The sequence below is a fragment of the Scomber scombrus genome, chromosome 15, assembly GCF_963691925.1.
Source record: "Scomber scombrus chromosome 15, fScoSco1.1, whole genome shotgun sequence".
NCBI classification, from domain to species: Eukaryota; Metazoa; Chordata; class Actinopteri; order Scombriformes; family Scombridae; genus Scomber; species Scomber scombrus.
The window spans coordinates 14,380,029-14,400,468 of record NC_084984.1 but is presented as its reverse complement, the minus strand read 5'-3'; the positions used below and the strand labels follow the sequence as shown (position 1 = coordinate 14,400,468).

The 20,440-nt window shown below is 38.5% G+C and overlaps 2 protein-coding genes across 2 annotated transcripts in view; both read right to left on the bottom strand.

Moving 5' to 3' along the window:
- Positions 1-1,924, bottom strand: part of ttc28 (tetratricopeptide repeat domain 28) — a 218,907-nt gene extending 216,983 nt beyond the window's left edge. The window contains exon 1 of the mRNA XM_062434493.1: positions 1,866-1,924. Within this exon, the coding sequence (XP_062290477.1) occupies positions 1,866-1,895 (30 nt within the window). The 5' untranslated portion in view covers positions 1,896-1,924. The remainder of the gene's footprint in view (positions 1-1,865) is intronic.
- Positions 1,925-5,741: 3,817 nt separating this feature from the next.
- pla2g3 (phospholipase A2 group III) lies at positions 5,742-16,348 on the bottom strand. The gene is made up of 7 exons (XM_062434512.1): positions 15,702-16,348; positions 13,354-13,486; positions 13,115-13,249; positions 11,345-12,117; positions 10,320-10,449; positions 9,673-9,783; positions 5,742-8,155 (listed from the first exon to the last, which is right to left on the bottom strand). The coding sequence occupies exons 1-7, from the start codon at positions 16,228-16,230 to the stop codon at positions 7,951-7,953; spliced, it is 2,016 nt and encodes a 671-aa protein (XP_062290496.1). The 5' UTR covers positions 16,231-16,348; the 3' UTR covers positions 5,742-7,950.
- Between the last annotated feature and the right edge of the window lie 4,092 nt (positions 16,349-20,440).

Genomic DNA, 20,440 nt, shown 5'->3' with positions numbered 1-20,440 from the left:
AAATAACTGACGAAACAGGCCAACTAAAGTTTCTGAGAAATACAGCTTAGGAAACGCTGCTTTTAGTGCATCCCATTAGTTCACATTACTGAAGAATTTACTGAAGACAGTCTGTCTGTGTTGATGGAAGATGGGCTCACGATGTTCGTTGTGTTTAGCTTTCCTGAATGCTGAGCAATTCGTTGGAAATGTTTTCTTGCATTTGCACATTTTCTGAGGTTTGCAGTGTGTGCATTGAGCTCTCAGGGCCACAGAAGTATTCATGTTATCATTCCTAGTACAGCAACAATTAGTCAATTTAATCAATTAGTTGATCGACAGAAAATTAATCACCAACATCTTTCATAATCAGAAGTGGAACAGGCTTGGTAGAAATAGAATATAATATGCTAAGTTTATTCTAATTAGTGTATAATCACCTGAAAGTAGGAATGAGCCTTTATATCTACGTATATAGGGAGCGGGTCCATGTTTCTACAGTAGCTGAGAACAGACAAACCAAACCATAACCCTAGAGAGGAGTGTGAGTTTTGTGTGAGTTTTGCAACCATTGTGGTTTCTCTTACATGCTTGGAAGTGGAGGGTGATTCATTTGGTTGTAATCTGCAGCCTTACCATTAGAGGTCACTACATCCATTACACACTGGTCCTTTAATTCTTGCAGATTATGATGCAGGAAAACTTGCTCAGACGAAGTTTACATGTTTTTATTTTGCACTTTGTGCTGTGCACTTCTTACTTGTACAGTCTTGAGTTATTATAAAGTCTACCTCACTCACATTTTTATTAAATCGAGGCTAAACGTTATGAATTTAAAGGTGCAATATGTAAGAATTTTAGCTCAAAACCATCAAAAATTCTCTAAAATGATCAACAAAATGTGAAAAAACTATAAAATAATACCTTCCCCGACTTTCTCGGTTGCCTTTCACAGCCTGTTGCCTGATTCCTGTAAAGCACTCAGGACAGTTTTGCTATTGAAATCCAAAAGATGTAGCGTTTAAGCCTCCCCTCTCTCCCGTCCCCCTACAGTACCAACAGGGTGCAACACAAACTATGTTAGCTTAGAAATGGAACCCCAAGCTGGGTTTATATCTATTGGACAGGTTAGCTAAACATGTGAAATACGTTGTGATATTGTGGTTTTAGCTAATGGCTAATGTAGCACAAGACGCTGGCTGCAGTTCATGAAACGGCCACCGGTGTCACTAGTGAGAAGGTATTACTGATTCTTTCATTTTACACCTTTAAATTAGATGTATTTCCTTTATTTCACGCCTTTTTTTTCAAATTATATTTTCCTATGTAGCTATTTTTATCACCTTGTGTGTATTTGTTTCTTGTATCTAAGCACTTATAGACTTGCCTAGTTGTTGAAAGATGTTATATAAATAAACTCAGCCTACCTTTCCTTTTTTAGACTGTTATTTAATGATGATGGTGTTTGGATTTATTGCACTTTTTTTTGCCTCTAATGGAAAAACTAAAGTGTAGAAAAACTATAAAATGGCACCTAAATCAAGTTTCTCTTTCTTTTTAATTGTGTTTTAGTCTAAATCCACTTTTCTGAAACCACACCAGGTGACATCTACTGGTTCATGTGAAGGGTTAATGAACTTTAAGCGGTGCTAAGTGGAAAAGTTACAGTGCAGAAATCAGCTGGATCTGAAGTCAGTAAATGCTGCAGGATGTGAGCAGCTTGTTTGATCTGTAAACTGTCACACAGACTGAAATAAAGTGCAAAACGACCCTTTTTCTTCACTTTCCTCAGCTTCCTGTAGTCTCAAAGTGCTTCTTCCCCTGTAAAAACAGCCGGTTACAACCCATTAAATGACCCACTGAAGCGCTGTTTCCACCGGCCTTACCTTTTCTTTCCTCGTTCTTTGCTTTTCCATCCTGCTCTCTGCTAAATCCGGCGACTGCAGCTCCAAAACTTTCATCCCACAGCGACACAGAGAGAGAGAGGCAGGACAGGAAAAGAAAAAAAACACTCACCACATCCACAGCAATGCGAGCTTCGGGCAGTGTTACAAAAAGCTGTTTACTGACCGATCAAAGTGAAAGATGCGGAGACTTTTTTACGCGCTACGGAGCCGTGTTCCAAAGTTTTTCCTGGAGAAAGTTAATCCCGGGTAAGTGCGCCATGTTCCCAGAGCCGATCCTCTCCCCATAGCGGACTCTCTCTGTCCGGTGAGAGGCGGGGATCCGGTCGGCTCCACGGCTGCAGCCTTCAGCGAGGTTTCAATTACTCCTCATGACATCAGAGAGGAGTTGAGTTACCTGACAGATATTCATTACAGCGCAGCTTTACGCACTGATAGGATGTGAAGAGGAGGAGGTTAAAAAGATGATGATGCTGTTCAAAAGGAAATAGCAATCCCTTTTTTTACTAGTGGGGTTTTCAAAGTGGGGTTCGAGGACCCTTAGGCGTCTTTTGAAAGGGTTCAAGAGGGTCCCTAGCAAAAAGGGGAATCATTTATTTTCACTGTAACTCCAGCTATAAGTAATGATAGACTGTTTTTGGCATGGGTTCCATACACTTTAAGTCTAAAAAAACATCTAAAAAGTAAAAAATATTTACAGATGGGGGTCTTGGGTTTACTTTTTGTAGATTTAGGGGGTCCTTAATGTGTCGTTAAGCAGTCTTTAAAGTTAGAAAACCACACCCCTGTACTGAAACAGCTGTTGAGAAAACTTCTCTTTTTTATGGCAAACTGAAAATAATAAAAAAGATATAAAAAAATAATGAAATCCATCATTTTTATTCTTTTCCCCCCAAAAAAGATTATATTAAAGATTTTATTGGTGTTTTTCTGCATTGTAAACAGCCATCACAGATTGTTTCAACATGTTTTTTTTTAAACATATGATTTTTTTTTTAAAATGGCACATAAACATTATATGTATGGTAAAACAATACAAGAATGCGTACAAAGAAGTTTATAATAACCCCCTCAGTAAGACTACAAGGACAAATAATAAGGCGGTGCAGTTTGGAGCTGCAGTGTCTTTATATGGTCAAATAGGTGTCGCCATATTTGGAAAAGTTAAACCATACACCCACACAGTGTGTATTTAATCTTTGCTAGTTTACTAATATGAAGAACATCTCTAATCCGAGCCTCATGAAGGAGAGGATTGTTGCTATAAATACACCCTCTGTTTTATAATATTAGTTGGAGATATTTTGTTTGGGAAAGAGTTTTGGCTGCTGCTGCACATGAGGGTTTTTTTCTTTACTAACAAGGTGTCTTTTTTGAAATGCTTCACAGGTTTTATCCAACTAATAAGGTTATATAACTAATAAGCTATGCTGGTAATGTGCAATATACACGCTTAACTATATGTGCAGTAATAATCTGTGCTAATACTTGAACACTTGTGCAATAATAAGCTTTGCTGCTGTACACTTAACACTGAGTCTGGCACCTTTGCCAATATTGTGAATATTTTGTATGATTATTCTGCTTTTCAGCTCTAGTCTGTATTTATACTGTATTTATGTATTTATTCATTTGTATTGGATTTTAAATGCACCTCTGGGGTTGTCATAAGAGTAATTTTGCTGTGCTATATAATGACAATAAAGTGCTTGAACTAATCATCATTTGCAGTAAGACATTGATTTTGGTCTCAAAACAACTGTAGAGTAAAGCCAGGTTTATAGTACTGAGTTAACTCGACGCCAGAGGTTCACCGTTGCCTCAATGCCATCGTGAACTTTCAAATTCTGTGTCGGGGTTGAATGATGCTGTGCAATTCACTGCCCAAACACTAGGGGGTGTGAGGTTCCTGAAGGGCCTGGATGGTCTACAGTGAAAGTCGTTGACTGTTTGTATCCATTACACTTACAGGAACATTTACAGTCTAATGTCTCAATTTTGTTTGCACGAAGTGAAAGTACATACCATTAACGTTATAGGCATTGTGCTATGTGTAAACCTTGTGTGACGGCGTACGGTTCTGCAGGGCTACGGGCCTCTAGTTGACGCAGTACTATAAACCTGGCTTTAATTATCATGATTTATTGGTGATCATATCTACCATCACTTTACATTACTTAGGAAAAATGTATTCATTTTCCATTGGTTTTCATCGTCTATATCACGGAATATAAAATAAATCCTGCAGTCCTATTTAATTAATTAGTTTGCTCTTAAATTCTTCAGCAAAAAACAAACTTTTCAGAGTTGACTGTTCATATGAAACACTACATTTCTTCAATATTTGAATAAACGAACAAAAAGGCTGTGAAAGTGTGTAACTATTGTAAGCTTTACAAGATATTAATCTAACAATTTCTTTTTTTTATTACAACAACTGTTAGTCCCTCTGGTTGTGTTTGTAGACACAAGATGCTGAAAACTTTTTTAAATAAAGGCTGTTTATAAAAAATTAATAAATAAAAGTGAAAAGCTGTTTCTTGTGGAATAAACTGTCACAGTTTCATCATGATCTGAAACTTTTATTAGGTTAGCAAAAAACTGTCAAACAAACCACCAACAAAACAATGAATAATTAAACATTTGCATTTGTACAAGCTTTAACAGCATAAAAGTGAATGTAGTTCAACATCTAAAATATTCACTTCAGATAGAAGATTGATACCATTTCTTTTTGGTAAATATGAAGCTTCCCCCTGAAAATAAAAACCCAAAGTACTACTCAACTAAACAATATGTTTAATCTGTACTAACCCCAGCCCAGAATAGACAAAAAAAAACGGCCTTTTTTTTTGTACAAATTTGATAAATAAAGATATAAAGTGCCAAAGTCATGAAATCACATCAAGTTAGCATCTATCATTAGTGAACGTTAGCTTCTGTAGCTCAATTCAATCTCTTACTCTTACAATTCAAACTTACTGCGTTTCTTTCATCGGTCAAGACTCTGTTCTTAGGCTATTAGCATGTTTACAAATATCATCAGGATTTTTAATGATATTTTCCTGATTATGGAGCATCTTTTGTTATAATTATTAAGCCTTAGGTGGAGTTTGTTACCTTCGGACAGAGCCAGGCTAAGCTAGGCAAAGCTAAGCTATCCAGTTGTTGGTTCTTGCTTTTTTACCATACTGAGAGTGGTATCAATCTTCTCAATTTATTCTCTGTAAGAAGAAGGTGAATAAACATAATTCCAAAAATCTCAAACTATTCCTTTATAAACATATGATCAATCATAAATTTACTTCTCACATCATAAACCACATACTTCACCATGTGGTTATTATGTACAGGTATTTACAAATAAGTGTTTTTTCTCATGTGTACCTTTTCATCGCTGTACTAACGTGATTAGCATCAGTCTACAGCTCATTCAGCACCATCCAAATATTTACAACAAACTTCAATAACAGTGACAGTAGAGATAAGTGTGTGCATAGAAAGATGGGTAAACTATCATCATCATCATCATCATCATCATCATCATCATCATCTCAGGGAAAATAACCACCAGTATCAAACTCAGCAGAACTTTTTCATGACTTACAGCAAAACATGAATCTACAGCCATGCTTTATGCATCTATGAGGCTGTACATAGGCACTTTAGAGCTTAAAAGGGGACACATAATGCATATTTACAAGTCTATATTTATATTCTGGGGCTCTACTGGAATATCTTTACATGATTTGTGGTTAAAAACTCCTTATTTATCTTATATTGGCTCTTTATGCAGCCCCTCAGTTCAGCCTCTGTCTGAAACAGGCCGTTTTAGCTCCTGTCTCTTTAACCCCCCCCCCCCATCCCAATGAGCCCACTCTGTTCTGATTGGTTGACTTCAGGAAACTGCCCCCTCGAGAGACCATGACACAGTAGCAGAGTTTCACTACTTTTTCTCACTCTTAACTCAAAGTGTCATCTTCTCAAATACATCTGTACATGGTCGAGACAAAAAAACACGTGGAAAAACCTCAACAACATTACGAACCAAGGCTATGGAACGGACGGAAGAAAAATCTGAGTTTGCGTTTCGTAATCAAATTTCAATCAATCATTGTCTTGGCTTTTGACATGAACACTATTTACAAGTTGGAATCTCATAATTACGATAACTCCAATGTGACATGAACACAACATTGGCGTGTTTTCTATTTAGCACTAGTGCAGCTTATTTAGCGTAGTTTAAGGAGTTTGAAGTTTGAAGTTTTTTATTTTGTACAATAATAAGACAAAAAGAAAAAGATAAAGAAATAACAACAAAAGAAAGGTGCAAGGTAGCAGCAAGAAACCCAAAAGGGCTTATACAGGGCCTCTACCTATATTAAAAGATTACAAAAAGTAACTATGAAAAGGAGCAGGATCACATCAAGACTGCTCCACCTCTGGCCATTCTTATAAATACCACTTGGCCCTCTCCTCCCTTTGTGCTCCAGTATTCTACACCTTTCCCTCTCACCCCATTTCTCTCTTCCTATTTCTTCCTCTTCTTCATAGGGTCCTGAGGGGGGATAAGACTCCCCAAAACGCAGTCAGAAATTGGAGGAACCATGCTCATCAATCGTTTTTTCTTAATAAATCGTTAAAGTGCATCTTGTTGTTGGTGTGGTCCTTGCTAGTGAAAAACAAAGTACTGTGTGCTACTGAAAATGTTTTAGTTTTCAGCTATTTGGTCATAAATGAAAGTATCGTACAAATATGGCTATATGCAAAATCAGGAGATCACATGAGTTGTTTCAGCTAATCCTGAGAGGGACATGAACGTCTGAACCAGATTTCATGGTTGTCCATTCAGTAGTTATCAAGACATTTGACTTAAAACCTCAAATGTCAACCTCACGGTGGCCATGAGACACAGTTTGGGCATTTTCAGAGTCAGTAGGATTCATCCTCTGGGAACCATGAATGTTTGTAGGAAATTTCATGGCAGCCGATCCAATATTTGTTGGGATATTTAAGTCACTAATATGCCTTAAAGCAGGCGTGTCCAAACTCTTTGGGTCTCTTTAGAATTAAACCTAAAGAGTACGGTTTAGACCTGCTCTTTGTGTAAAGTGCCTTGAGTTGACTATGTTGTGATTTGGCGCTATACAAATAAAGATTGATTGAGATTGATTGATAAAAGGACGTGTGTCTGCAGGTTTTTGTTCCAACCAATCAAGAGCAAAGGATTCAACCAATCAACTGTCTAAGACTGAGATCAGTTGATTAAATATAATGAAAACCACATGAACCCTTTAAGGAATAGTTTGGACACTTCTGCATAAAGAGTATTAAGTGTCCAGTAAGTGATTCCAGTGAATGAATAATCAGGTCGTTATTCATATTATTATTTACACCTGTGCTGTTCCTACTGTGACCCCTCAAAATGTCAGCTGTGAAAATGGTTTATTTTACTTTTCTCACTTTTATCCCCCCGAAAAAACCCCACTGACACCTCCACTGAGTTCTACTACATACATGATGTAGACAATATAAATACATAATACTACAATGTTTTAAGGAGAACCAAAGTGTTCAGTATCAAATAATTAAATAAGACATTATTATGAAGATTAAAACATATAATTTAAATATGAAATTGGGAAATAATCCATCAAATGTTTAAATGTCAGCTCATTAATATAAAATATAATTTCAATACATTTTAATTTATTTATGTCCTTTTTCAAAAGTCTGTATTTTAGCTTTTGTCTTTTTAACATCATGTTAATACTCAGTTGTTGAATTGGTCAATTTTTTCAAAATCCAAAATTAAATCACTTATTTAAAATGAAACTGACATTTTGAAATAAAGACTGGTGGAATTAGACTTTTTTTCTTCTTCTTTTTTTTAGATTAGTAATTATGAAAAGAAAGAAGAAAAAAACAACACTTTATAACAATGAGCTGAATTTTTAAAATGTATTGTGGTTGATTCACAAGATCAAGTTTCTAATCTATATTTTTGATTATGTATTTCATGATGTCTTTATATATTTCATGTTGAACATGTGGATAATATTCACACTCAGATGAGCTTCCTTCCTCTTACAGCATTTGCAGTTTTCTCGACCATCCTGAGACACAATCTCTGGAGTCTGATAGCTCGGTCTCTCCTCTTCGCTCTACTTGTTGTTGGCCTCCTGACTTTCAGCCTCAACGCCAGCAGATGGCGCTGCAGCTCCTCCGTGTCCAGCTGAGGAAGCTCCAGTTTCACCACGACTGCTGAACAGCTGCAGGATAAAGAAGAGGCAACGGAGGTTATGTGATGCTGGAAAGTTTCAAAGTACATTTATTAGAGTGCTGTTTTTAAGAACAATTTGATTCTTGTAAATTAACATTTTTTGTCTCTTTATTCTTTTACTCTACTATGTTTCAGAGGGAAATTATGCATGTTTTCAAGTCAAAGTCAATTTAATGTATAGAGCCAAATATCACTACAGGTATCTGGCAGCTATAGAGTTATTAGTTACTTTTCAGATAAAGATTTCACATAAAAAAAAAAAAAAGCTTATAAAACAACATGATAGTTAAAGATTAAACTAGTGGCTCCAACCTTTTGGGCATGTGACCCCTTACATAAAAATAATGTCTAGTTGGGGCTTCTTTTCACATTTCAGACATCTATGAGTGGTTCAATTTTTCACCAAGGAGACATTTTCCCTCCTTACTTCTCACATGGTTTCATTTAAATGACCCAAAGAAGTAAAATAATCCAACATAACATGAAAGAAGCAAAGATTCCTCTCCCATTAATCATCTCACCACCCCTCAAATGTATCTGCTGACCCTTTGGAGGGGCCCCACCCCTAGGTTCGGAACCACTGGACTAAACTAGCTAACTGTATATAAAGTGGTGTAAACTAGCTCCACCTCCAGCAGCTACAACAGTAACATGCTGCTCTAACACTGATGCTTCATTATTAATAATCGAATGTCAGATTTAAAGGATGGGTTCACAGTTTTTCTGGCTTAAAACAACAGTCAGGATCCCGAAATTAACATTAAAGCTGTTTTTTCTTGCTGCAATCATTCCTCCTGTTCATACTGACCATGATGGAGGACAGAATCCACAGTATTATAAAAGTTGATCTGAAGCTAATATGAAGCTTCAGTCATCCAAATGAGTAAAATCAAGTAGATATCTTTCAACATTACTTCGTCTTTTTAGTGCACCTGACTGTTTTGGCCACTTGAGAGCAGCAGAAACAAGTAGTGAGCACTGACACTGACCTATCATCACCTTTAAGTTTTGTTTAACTTGTTAGGTAACAGTTGCTTATTTCCACATCCAGCAGTTACTAATCAACATTATCATCAATGTGGAGTTGTGATTTGTCCACCTGCTGAATGTAAGTCCAATATTCACTCTCTTTTAGCTGTGTTTTTACTTTCTATCAACTCCTGAGGGAAATATCTGGCTCTTTAGCTGCTCAATGCTCCACTATGTTCACCAGCTACTCTACAGCTAACTGTGTCTGTTTGCTGTTTGGTGCTGAACAGGTAGTGTACAGTGGCTTTTTTACAGCTTTTTCGACCCTATGAAAGCGCTGAGAGTGAACCAAAACAGTAAAGTTGCAGCCGGACAGCTAAACAATGAGCTGAAACTCACTATAAAGCCCCATAAAGCTGAGAGGAGCTGCAGAGTCACTAATAATTTCATATGTTGTTATTATAAAAAATATTGATTATTGTTTCTTTAAAGCCAAACCTTGTGAAAGCATCTATGTCTGTGTTTTTCTATACTAACCTGTTGCCTTCTGTGCAGTCCTGTGTCAGGAAGCAGGACTGAGATACGTATCCCAGCAGAAGAGTTTGTACTTCGGTCAGTTGTCTCTGTTTAGCCAAAGTCTGGAAGAATCTGGAGACAGACCAAAATGTCAGAGAGAGAGAAAGATGTGCCAAAAATAACACAAAAGCAGCAGCTGAGCCAAGAAAGAGGAGGGAAGCAGATAGATGAGAGAGAGAGAGAGAGAGAGAGAGAGAGAGAGAGAGAGAGAGAGAGAGAGAGAGAGAGAGAGAGAGAGAGAGAGAGAGAGAGAGAGAGAGAGAGCGTGCACGTGCAGATGTGAGATCGTGATCATGTCCAAGGACGTGAGCGATTTCAGGGAACTGCTTCACCTTATGCAACATCTGGATGCATGCTCTGCAGGTGGCCTAGTTTTTTTGGGGTTTTTTAAGAGTTGTCTGCTTTGTTTTACTCGGAAAACAGGAGATTTTAAGGTGAATGCACCATTATCACACTGTCTGTATATGTTCTGCAAATAGCAGTGTAAATATTTATTTTGTGCAATGGACACATGACGTCATTAAAACTCATCTTTTTAATGATTGTCTCTGATAATAAAATATGCACTTTTAACCAATCAACTGATATTATTTTATTTGTCGATTTACCTGGTTGTACAGTTGCAGTGGTACAGCGTCCTGGACTCTGAGTTGAGGAGGCCGAATCTCTGCTGCTGGGGAGGGATATTACTGCTGCACTCGTCAAGATCCTTATACATACCACATAACAGCTGATTGTCTGCAGTAGGGAAGCAAAAACATGTTTTTAGTACTTTTCTTCCACTTTTCTTCCATCTTTCTATCCATCTGATATGATGTGACATGTGTGTGATTTTAGATATAGAGGGCTGCAACTATCAATTATTTTCTTTATCAACTAATCTGTTAATTATTTTGTTGGTTGGGTTGAAACAATGTTCATGATCATTGCTTTAAAATGGAAAATGCAACCTGAAATGTCTTGTTTTGTCCTGACCAACAGTCCACAAGCTAGATATTCAGTTTACTATCAAAGAGAACAAAATAAACCAGAAAATATTCACATTTAAGAAGTTGAAAGCAGAGAAATTGGACATTTTTTTGCTGTGTTTGGCAGGATGAGATGCTAAATGTTGGAGACAGTGCAGGGATTCAGGAAGCTTACCATTGGCACGTGTTTTGGGACTGTCCTATTCTAGACAAAGATTCATAAAGCACTAAAAACAAGTTTGATACCAACTTGCCCCTTTCAGTTTCCCATTTTATTCTTAGGGCATGCTGACTTTGAGGCAAGGCTCCCTGATGAATATTTATTTGGTATTTTAATATCTGCTTATAAAAAAAGTGCTTCATTTTTATATAGATATGTATGTTGGACCCCCTTCTTCTTTTCTTCTAATTTTTTTCTTTTTTTTATTACCTTTCATACCTTTTTATTGCTCTTCTGCACATACTTAATCTCTCCCAAACTTTATAAAGGTATTAAATCTTTAAAATTGATGGAAGGCAGAAGAGATGATACTGTCTGCTTGTTAAATGCTTGTATAGCAGTCCAAAAATAAAATTATATATATATAAATGATTCAAAATGATTGATCTATTATATAAAAAATAGTAATCAATTAGTTATCTGTCAACTGTCTCTGATCAAATACCTGTGACATCCTGCTCAGAAAGAGTTTGGTTTTTGGTGGGTAAAGTGTTCCCCATGTCGCCTCGTCGCTCAGGTGCCGGTCTCTCTAAAGTGCGGGTGCCTGTGGAGGCGGTAACCACGGTAACGGGAGTGATGGAGGCAGAGCTGGTTGAAGGTATGGGGACGGTGGATGCTGCAGCAGCGATGGAGAACGGTTGCAGGTCGTCTCGTCGCTCAGGTGCCAGCCCCTCTGATGTGCGGGTGCCTGTGGAGGCGGTAACCACGGTAATGGGAGTGATGGAGGCAGAGCCGGTTGAAGGTATGGGGACGGTAGATGCTGCAGCAGCGATGGAGAACGGGTGCAGGTCGTCTCGTCGCTCAGGTGCCGGCCTCTCTGAAGTGCGGGTGCCTGTGGAGGCGGTAACCACGGTAACGGGAGTGATGGAGGCAGAGCCAGTTGAAGGTATAGGGACGGTAGATGCTGCAGCAGCGATGGAGAACGGGTGCAGGTCGTCTCGTCGCTCAGGTGCCGGCCTCTCTGAAGTGCGGGTGCCTGTGGAGGCGGTAACCACGGTAACGGGAGTGATGGAGGCAGAGCCAGTTGAAGGTATAGGGACTGTGGATGCTGCAGCAGCGATGGAGAACGGGTGCAGGTCCGACATGTTGCTCGGCAGGCCTCCCGTAGGTTTGGTGGCGTTAATGAAGAAGTTGGTGCTGTTATCTGTCTGACTGGCGATGTCGTACAGCGTGGGACCATGGACCACAGCGTACACAGTCATCTGAGTCTCTTTACACCTGTAGGAAGTCACAGAGGTTTGAAATGATTTAAAAGGATCGGTTTTTACATTTTATTTAACATTACTTTTTTGATTTCCTTCTTGCCGAGAGTCAGACGAGAAGATATCTGTCTTTTATAATATGAAGCTAGAACAAGCAGCTGTTTATCTTAGCTTAGCATAAATCCATCCATAATCCATTGCAAATTCTTGTTTTCAAGCTTATGTTTTTGTGCAACTTAAATGACAAGTCGTAACATGTTAACTGGTGAGTATTACAGCTGTTGATAAGTGGATTTTGTCACATTTCAATAGAGCCAGACTAGAATTTATTCAAACCAGAGTTCATGCTCTCAAAATTGTTGAAGGATAAGTTCACCCAAGTCACCAAAAAGTACATAAAAAATATAAAATATACAGAAAAAATATAGTTTCTCACTTTTTTCTGGTGGATTTTAAGGGAGTTTTGAGGCTGATAATGTCAGTTTTGCATACATTTAGGCATAAACCAAAGTATCGAACACATGTTGTTTGTATAGAGCCGCCACATGAGAAACCATCCTGAGGGGGGAACATGAATGTCTGAACCAAACTTCAGAGCAATCCATCCAGCAGTTGTTGATACATTTAACAGCGGTGACCACTGTCGACCCGCTAATGGTGTGAGACCAGTGGTTCACAACCTTTTTTGGCTTTTGACCCCATAAAATGAAACAATGTGACCTTTCATCAGAGGCTACGACCCACGAGGTGTCAACAGTTCAACCAGAGAGTGATTTTTGCTTTGGAGACTGTTTCACCTGATGGATTTTTAGATCCCTGAAGCTGTGAAAACATGCTGTATATCACAGGAAAAATGTACAATAACAACCTGAAGAGGACCACAAGAGGTAAGTGAGAAAATGTGTTTTTTTTGTAGGCCTACTTCCATTGAGTCTACACTTAATTACGGGTAAATTCACTTTATTTTCATTGATTTATACTCAAATTATTAGATCATTCAGACTTTTACTTACATCCCAAACCAGTTCCTCTCTGTACACTCAGGTCGGTGGGCAAACACAAAGCAGTGCATCTTCAGCAGGTTAAAGAAGGTATATCCCACCACATCAGATATGCTGTCATTTGCCGCCTTTAGACAATTGCGAAACCTTTAACATGTGACATAACGATTCAGCAATTAGTAAAAGAAAAAACATGTGATATAAAATCAGTTGATATTTATCGGATAGTTGATGATAAAATAGGTCCCTACTTGTTGTCACAGTCGCAGTGAGAAATGGTGAAGATGTTGCTGTTGAAAACTCCGAACTTGCTTTGAAAGGACAAGATGTTGTTTTCGCACTGGTCGTGATCACGGCAGCAGCCGTCGGTGTCTGAAAAAACACCTGCAAGACATAAAACCAGAGAGACAGAGTGAGTCAGAGGAGGGATGAATTACAAGATTATTATCTCAACCTTTTAATTAATACAGGTTTAAATGCACCCTGATGTAGTTGTTTGCTGTCATGCACACAGTTGATCAGATCACCTTTAATCATTTCTTTTTTTCAAATCTGTGTCCTGCAAGTGCAATAATAAATCATCAGTGAATGTTTAGGAAACAAACAGAGCAAAGGGAAAACTGTATTGATATTTCTATTTCTATAAACAGCATTTATTGCATGTGTGTCTATTCTGAAAGAGGGATCATGCATGCTGCACCGAATGTGAAGCCCTTTGAGACAGAGTTGTGATTTTTACATATTACATACCTTTATATACATACTATACATACACATACATGCACATATATAGTGAAATATGTAAAGCATTCCACTCTTTTTTATTTGGCCAGAAAGTCAAATCCAATCCACCCTGATAAATACAACAATTACACACAGGCTACATATACTCTGTATACAGATGCACACACACACACACACACACACACACACACACACACACACACACACACACACACACACACACACACACACACACACACACACACACACACAAATACACAGATTATAGAAACAGTGTTGGGGTGTTTGTTCACGAAAGAGTTCGTATTGGAGGAACAACACTGTTCTCTCACACAAACACACACATGTAAGAAATACAAAAAAGACGAGAACACATGTATATCCTGCCTTAGTCTTACACACACACACACACACACACACACACACACACACACACACACACACACACACACACACACACACACACACTTCCCCTGTCTCTTGTCTTACTACTGGTAGCCCTCGTTTCAGCTCAGGTCAAAGGGAGTACATTCCTGGAGAATAACACAGATACACAAGGAGAAAACGGGGAGGCCAAATACTTGGAGGAGAGGAAATTGTGTCCTTGAATTGTGGCCCTTTGATCTTTTAATAAAAGTCATACTGTAGGTGAGGAGAAAAATGTGTTGTCAGCTGCATTCATATATATCTGAAGCAATGACTCAACTCTTTTTCAAAATTCATTTGTAGTTGTTTTAATACTGTGCCTGACTTATGATATGAATATGGAGAAACACATGAAAATAGACAGAACACCAGCACATAAAGAAACCACTCAATCATAAAAGTGCTGCAAAAAAACATGAGACAACACAACCAAGTAACGCATTATAAACTGCATAGATCTCAACAGAAATAACTGACGAAACAGGCCAACTAAGGTTTTTCTGAGAAATACAGCTTTGAGGGCAGTGTGATGCATTATGGGAAATGTAGTGATCAAGAGATTTTGAGCTTGACCCCCTACTAGGGACAGAGTTTATTTATAGAAGTGCAATATGTGTAATTATCAAAATACATTAGTCTTCTTTTTCATATGATAATGAACATTATGTGATATTATTTTGATAATATAACATTATTTAATGCATTTGCATGACTTTTTTGGCACATGACCATTTAATGTGAAACACTTGTTAGGCTGGTGACTCCTAATCTCAGGTTATGAGTGTGGACATGAATTGATAGGAGTGATTTTTACTTTTATGGAGGTGTATCTAGGAAAAAAATGCAAGAAAAGAAAGAGACAGATCAGCATCATCCTTTCTTATCCCTTTGTAGGTCTGCTGAACCGTTTGGTAGAGGTCACTTTGTGTCATGATATCTGGTCAAAACCAAAATCTATTTGACCCATTTAACTTTTTGGGGCAATCTTTACCACTTGTATGAGGTACAGTATGTAATGCACAGACACACCATCAGGTTGTGTTATGGTTGCTATAGATACAGGTTGTGCTAAGGTATAAATGAAGAATAACACAAATCACTGCTGAGTTTCATTTTTTCATCTTGTACACGAACAGAATGAGTCTCTAACATGATTTTTTCAAAGGTTTTGAACAAATGAGGTCTGTAGAGGTTTGTAAAACACAATATTTAGGGTCACTGAGAAAAAAAATTCCATATTTTATGTTGTCATGGCATAAATTAAATTATTTTTTTAAATAGCACTTTCTTGTTGTGACCTACAAAGGGTTATTCACTTAAATATCTAGTAATCTCTCAGATGTTTCTTGGGGAGCCTGCAACGATTTCCCAGGCTGTTAAAACGAATCAACAAGTTCATAAATCAGAGTGAGATTATGAACCAACATACCCAAATCTTCATATGACGGCGCCTTGTTGCCAGAGCCGCACCACAGGGTGCCAGGTACAATGAAACCTCGTTTCACACGCTGATGGCTCTGCACCTCTGACCTTTCCTCTCGACTTTGACGACCCTCGAGGCTCCTCATCGCCCTCTTCCTTGCGCCATCCGCGTGCTCGGCGAGCTGTGAAGTAGCCATGGAGACGCACACATCTTCGGCCTCAAACATGGGGCCCAAATCGAAGCTTTCATCTGGATGATCTGAAAAGTCCTCGGTGCGCTCTTGGCACAGAGAGAAGTAGTTCTGGATCACCACCGGGTCGTCGCTCCAGGAGCAGCCGTGCAGGTGAGTGCGCTCCCCGGACCAGGTGGTGTGGTAGAGCCGCATGGATGAAGCAGCCTGCCGGAGGAAAGCATAATGCACCTCTTGGTTGGATGAAACTTTAGTCCAAGCGCAGAGGATCGATGTTTCTGCAGCGGAGCAGCTCAGGAGAGATGATGTTAAAATGAGAGCAAACAGAGCAGCGATGCCAGTCATGGTGCAATGAGAGAGGCTGCTGTTTAGACAGTGAGTCTAAAACTAATTATTGCTCCACTCGCGGAAGAGTTTATGAGAGATTGACACATTGCAGGTTGGTTTTAAATGGGAGAGTGGGAGGAGGAGGCACGCAGGGGGTGGGGGGGTGGGGGGTGTTTACAATGAAGAGCAACATCCAGAGCAGACTGCCTGAGTCATGTGACAAGTGTCAGTGGAGACAACATCATCACTCCCTCTCTCTCTGTGAGTCACACTCACACACACACACACACACACACACACACACACACATACACACACACACACACACACACACACACACAGTCTTTCTCTCTCTCTCTCTCTCTCTCTCTCTCTCACACACACACAAACAAACACGCATGCACACACACAAGCACATACAGACACACACATACACACCTAAAGAGAAAGAGAGACACACACATACACACCTACACACACACAAAGAGAGAGACACACACACACACACACACACACACACACACACAGACACACACATGCATACACACACGCGCACACACAGACACACACCCACACCCACACACACAGACACACACACACACACACACACACACACACACACACACACACACACACACTGACAGTGACAATGACATATTGATTAACACACACACACAATTAGGTTTCAATGTGGAAATGTCCCTAATATATTGATAAGTCACTGATGGTGCTGCTTTCCGTCATTTCATCCACCCCTCCTCTTCCTCCTTCTCTTCCTCCCCCCACCAACACACACACAGGCTAAATATACATTTTAATGAAATGTGACAAACTAATCAATCTGTATTGATTGATAAATCAAAAACACCACTTGCACATGTACTATAGTGAAAGTGTAGATATCATTAACCTCTTTAGTTCGACTTTTTACTAGAATAATATTTGTCTTTGTCCTTTAATCTGTTTTATCTAGTTCTTACCTCATTTTAATCACTTTGATTGATGATCTTATCTGTGTGTGTTAAGTTTTACTGCTACTACTTCTACATTTTGATTTGATAAAGCTGCACTTTGTTTCCACATGCAGAGGACTTCTGTATAATAAAATAAACTGATGTACAAATATAATTGTGACATCTTGTGAGTTTATCATAGTGGAGAACGTGGACCAAATACACATTAATTTATTCGGAGAACAAACAAACATTGATATAAATAATGCAAGTTTCAAAATGGCTTTAACTTCCTGAGACTGGAGTTTTTGTTTGGTATGCATTTTTAATTTCTCCTAGATATTTGGGATTAGTAGGACCTGAGAAGCACAAACATTAAGCAGTGTCTTTGAACAGGAAGTCATTTTTGATTGATTAGCAGTGTCGTAGCTTGTTGCTGTTGCTAAAATTAGTCACATTTGTATATCAGCAACATTATTAAGCATAAATAAACAAGTTTTAACCATGAAATTTGATAATGTTTTGTACCTGGTCCACTTTTATCTGGGGATCAGCTGTTGATTGACTTGGCCAAAATGCCCACCATCTGGTTTTTACACTGATTTTTATACTGTATTGTGTTTTTGAGACCACTAGGTGGCACAAAAAGGTGTTAACGAACAAAGACAAAAGGCCAAATGGCGTTTTTTTTGCGTTTCCACTAGGGATAGTACCTGGTACCTGGTACTTTTTTAGTACCTGCTCTGGTGAGGTTCCAAGCGAGCCGAGCCGATACTAAATGTGACGTCAACAGACTGCCGGCCACTGATTGGTCAGAAGAGTTGTCGCTAGAAGAGTCATGAGCTGTCCCACACAAGAATCAAACCCGGCATTTTAAGTCACGGCAGTTTCGTGGAGCCGTGCTATGACGACCCCGCCCACGTTGAGTAGGTACTTTTTTGTAATGGAAAAGGTCTGTTCTGGAACCGTACTGAGTCGAGGCGAGCCGAGTCGAGGCGAGTCGTGCTGGAACTGTATAGTGGAAAAGCGCCAAAAGTTAACTAAATATTTACAGAACCTGTATAGTGTAACTGTATGAGCTGTGTGAGTGTGAGTCTGATTTAGTGGCGTTTCAAAGTTCAAGGGTCAAAGTTAAAGGTATCTTTATTATTCCCCGGGGGGGGGATTTGATTTACAGCAGCCAGCAGTAATACATAAACAACAACAAACACAACCAATAAATACATACATACATATAATTTAGTGGTGCAGGTTGCAGATTACAACAAACCTGTAAATTCTACATACTGCACCTTTAAGAGATCAAAGAGCAAAAGTTATCTGATTAATCATTACATCAATAATGTCCATCACACTTGGACCTCATCCTGTTGGTCAAGGTGTTTAATAGATGCTGTTTTTTCTGACCAACAGTTCAAACCACAAAGTTATTCAGTTTACTATCATATAAGATACAGATGCCAATACATTGATGAACAAGTTTGGTGTTTTTTTAGATGTAGTGTGATTTGTGTTCATCTTCATACAATCTGCTGACTCTCCTGATGCATTCAAGGGACGCCTGAAAACTCAGTTCTTCTTCCATGAACGCCTCAATACTCGACAACTTATAACCTTTCAGCACTTTGTTGATTGTTGTGCCACACTTTCTTGGAGTTTGTAGTATTTCTTATATACTTGTCTACTTCCAGTTGTTAATAATTATTTTTTAAAAACAACTTATACCCAGTTCCCGCTCAGCAACGTCACAGTTTGTACCGGAGAGTCTGCTTACACACTCTGTTTGTAAGTCACTTTGGATCAAAGCGTCTGCTGAATGTCAAAACTTTAAAAATAAATGTTGTAGATTTTTCTTAGTCAATTAAAGAGTCCACAGAAAAGAGTAATTCTGGGGATGACTACATTTCATTCCCCTCTCACCAACCCAATAATGCGTACTGTCTCAACTATGCAGCATATATTTAAAGGACTATGCAAACATGTTTTAAAGTAAACTATAAAAGGGACAAAAATATATTAAATGCATCAGTTTTTATTTGCAAAAATCAGTTTAATCACTTTGTAATAAAGTAATATATTAAAGTAGTATATATTAACATATTACTGTTTGCTTATGGCTTCACAGGCCGAGGGACCGATTTATGGATTGTGTACTGTAATGGGAATTCTTATTATTCATCTTCTCTGATACAAATGAGCAACTATGTCATATGATTAGGTGTATGTGTGTGTCATAATCTGCTGATCATGACACCACTTATGTTACATGAAATGCTGATTGAGGGAACATTGAACATTGAGTGAACATCATGTATGTTAAAATCTACTGACTAACTATTGTCCTGATTGTACACACATTATGACGTGACTATTGTGCTTACATTGTTCTGATGGTAGAACAAGGTCATCCTTTCACGAGATAATGTATTGGATATAATCTGACAATTTCCTCTGCTCTGGGCTCACTCGTGCCATCTCAACGCTTGAGACAGCAAGGAGTCCGTCTGCAGACGACTGAATAAACTATCAGAAAGACAACGAATGAGTTTGTGCTCCTTGATATAAAATACTGCCAGAACAGTACACAGGGTAAAATACTTTTTCTCAAATTATCACCTTACTTGCAGAATGAGTTCTATGGCCAAATTCATAAATTACTGCTAATAGCAAATATCACACGTTGGTTATTTGACCTTCTTTTCATTTGTTTGAGGGTCTTGAGTGTAGGTCAGATCATTTGTATTGATCGCTCAGTTTTATCAAATGTAAATAGAGATTTAGAAGGTCCTTTATACCTGGTGCAGTGAGGTTTTTTAATGAACATTGCTGTTGACTGCTGAGCGTTGTGGATTATTTGATTGTTGATTGATGTTGATGTGGTGCTTTGCTCTTATCTTGTACTGCCTGAGTTTGCATGTTTCCTTGCTGTATGTTGGCTGTTTTTGTGAGAAGGTGACATTCAATTTCCCCTGCAAGGGATTAATAAAGTACTTCAATTCAAATTCAATTCAAATGTTTGGCTTCCTGTCTTCTGATTCATCTTCAAATGGAACCTCTCTGCTTCGAGAAAGGTAGATTATGTGACCGTTCAATCCTCAGGCCAAGAGTTTTCAGAGTGTAAGAAATCAATAAACTTTTACCCACTTGGAGAGACGACAAGTTTTTATCAAGAGAAGTCAAAGTTCACAAAATTCTCCACTGCGTGTCTGTCTCAGCTGATTGGTTGAAACCTCGCCTGATTCAGACAAAGTTTCCTGCCATGTCACAACACAAAT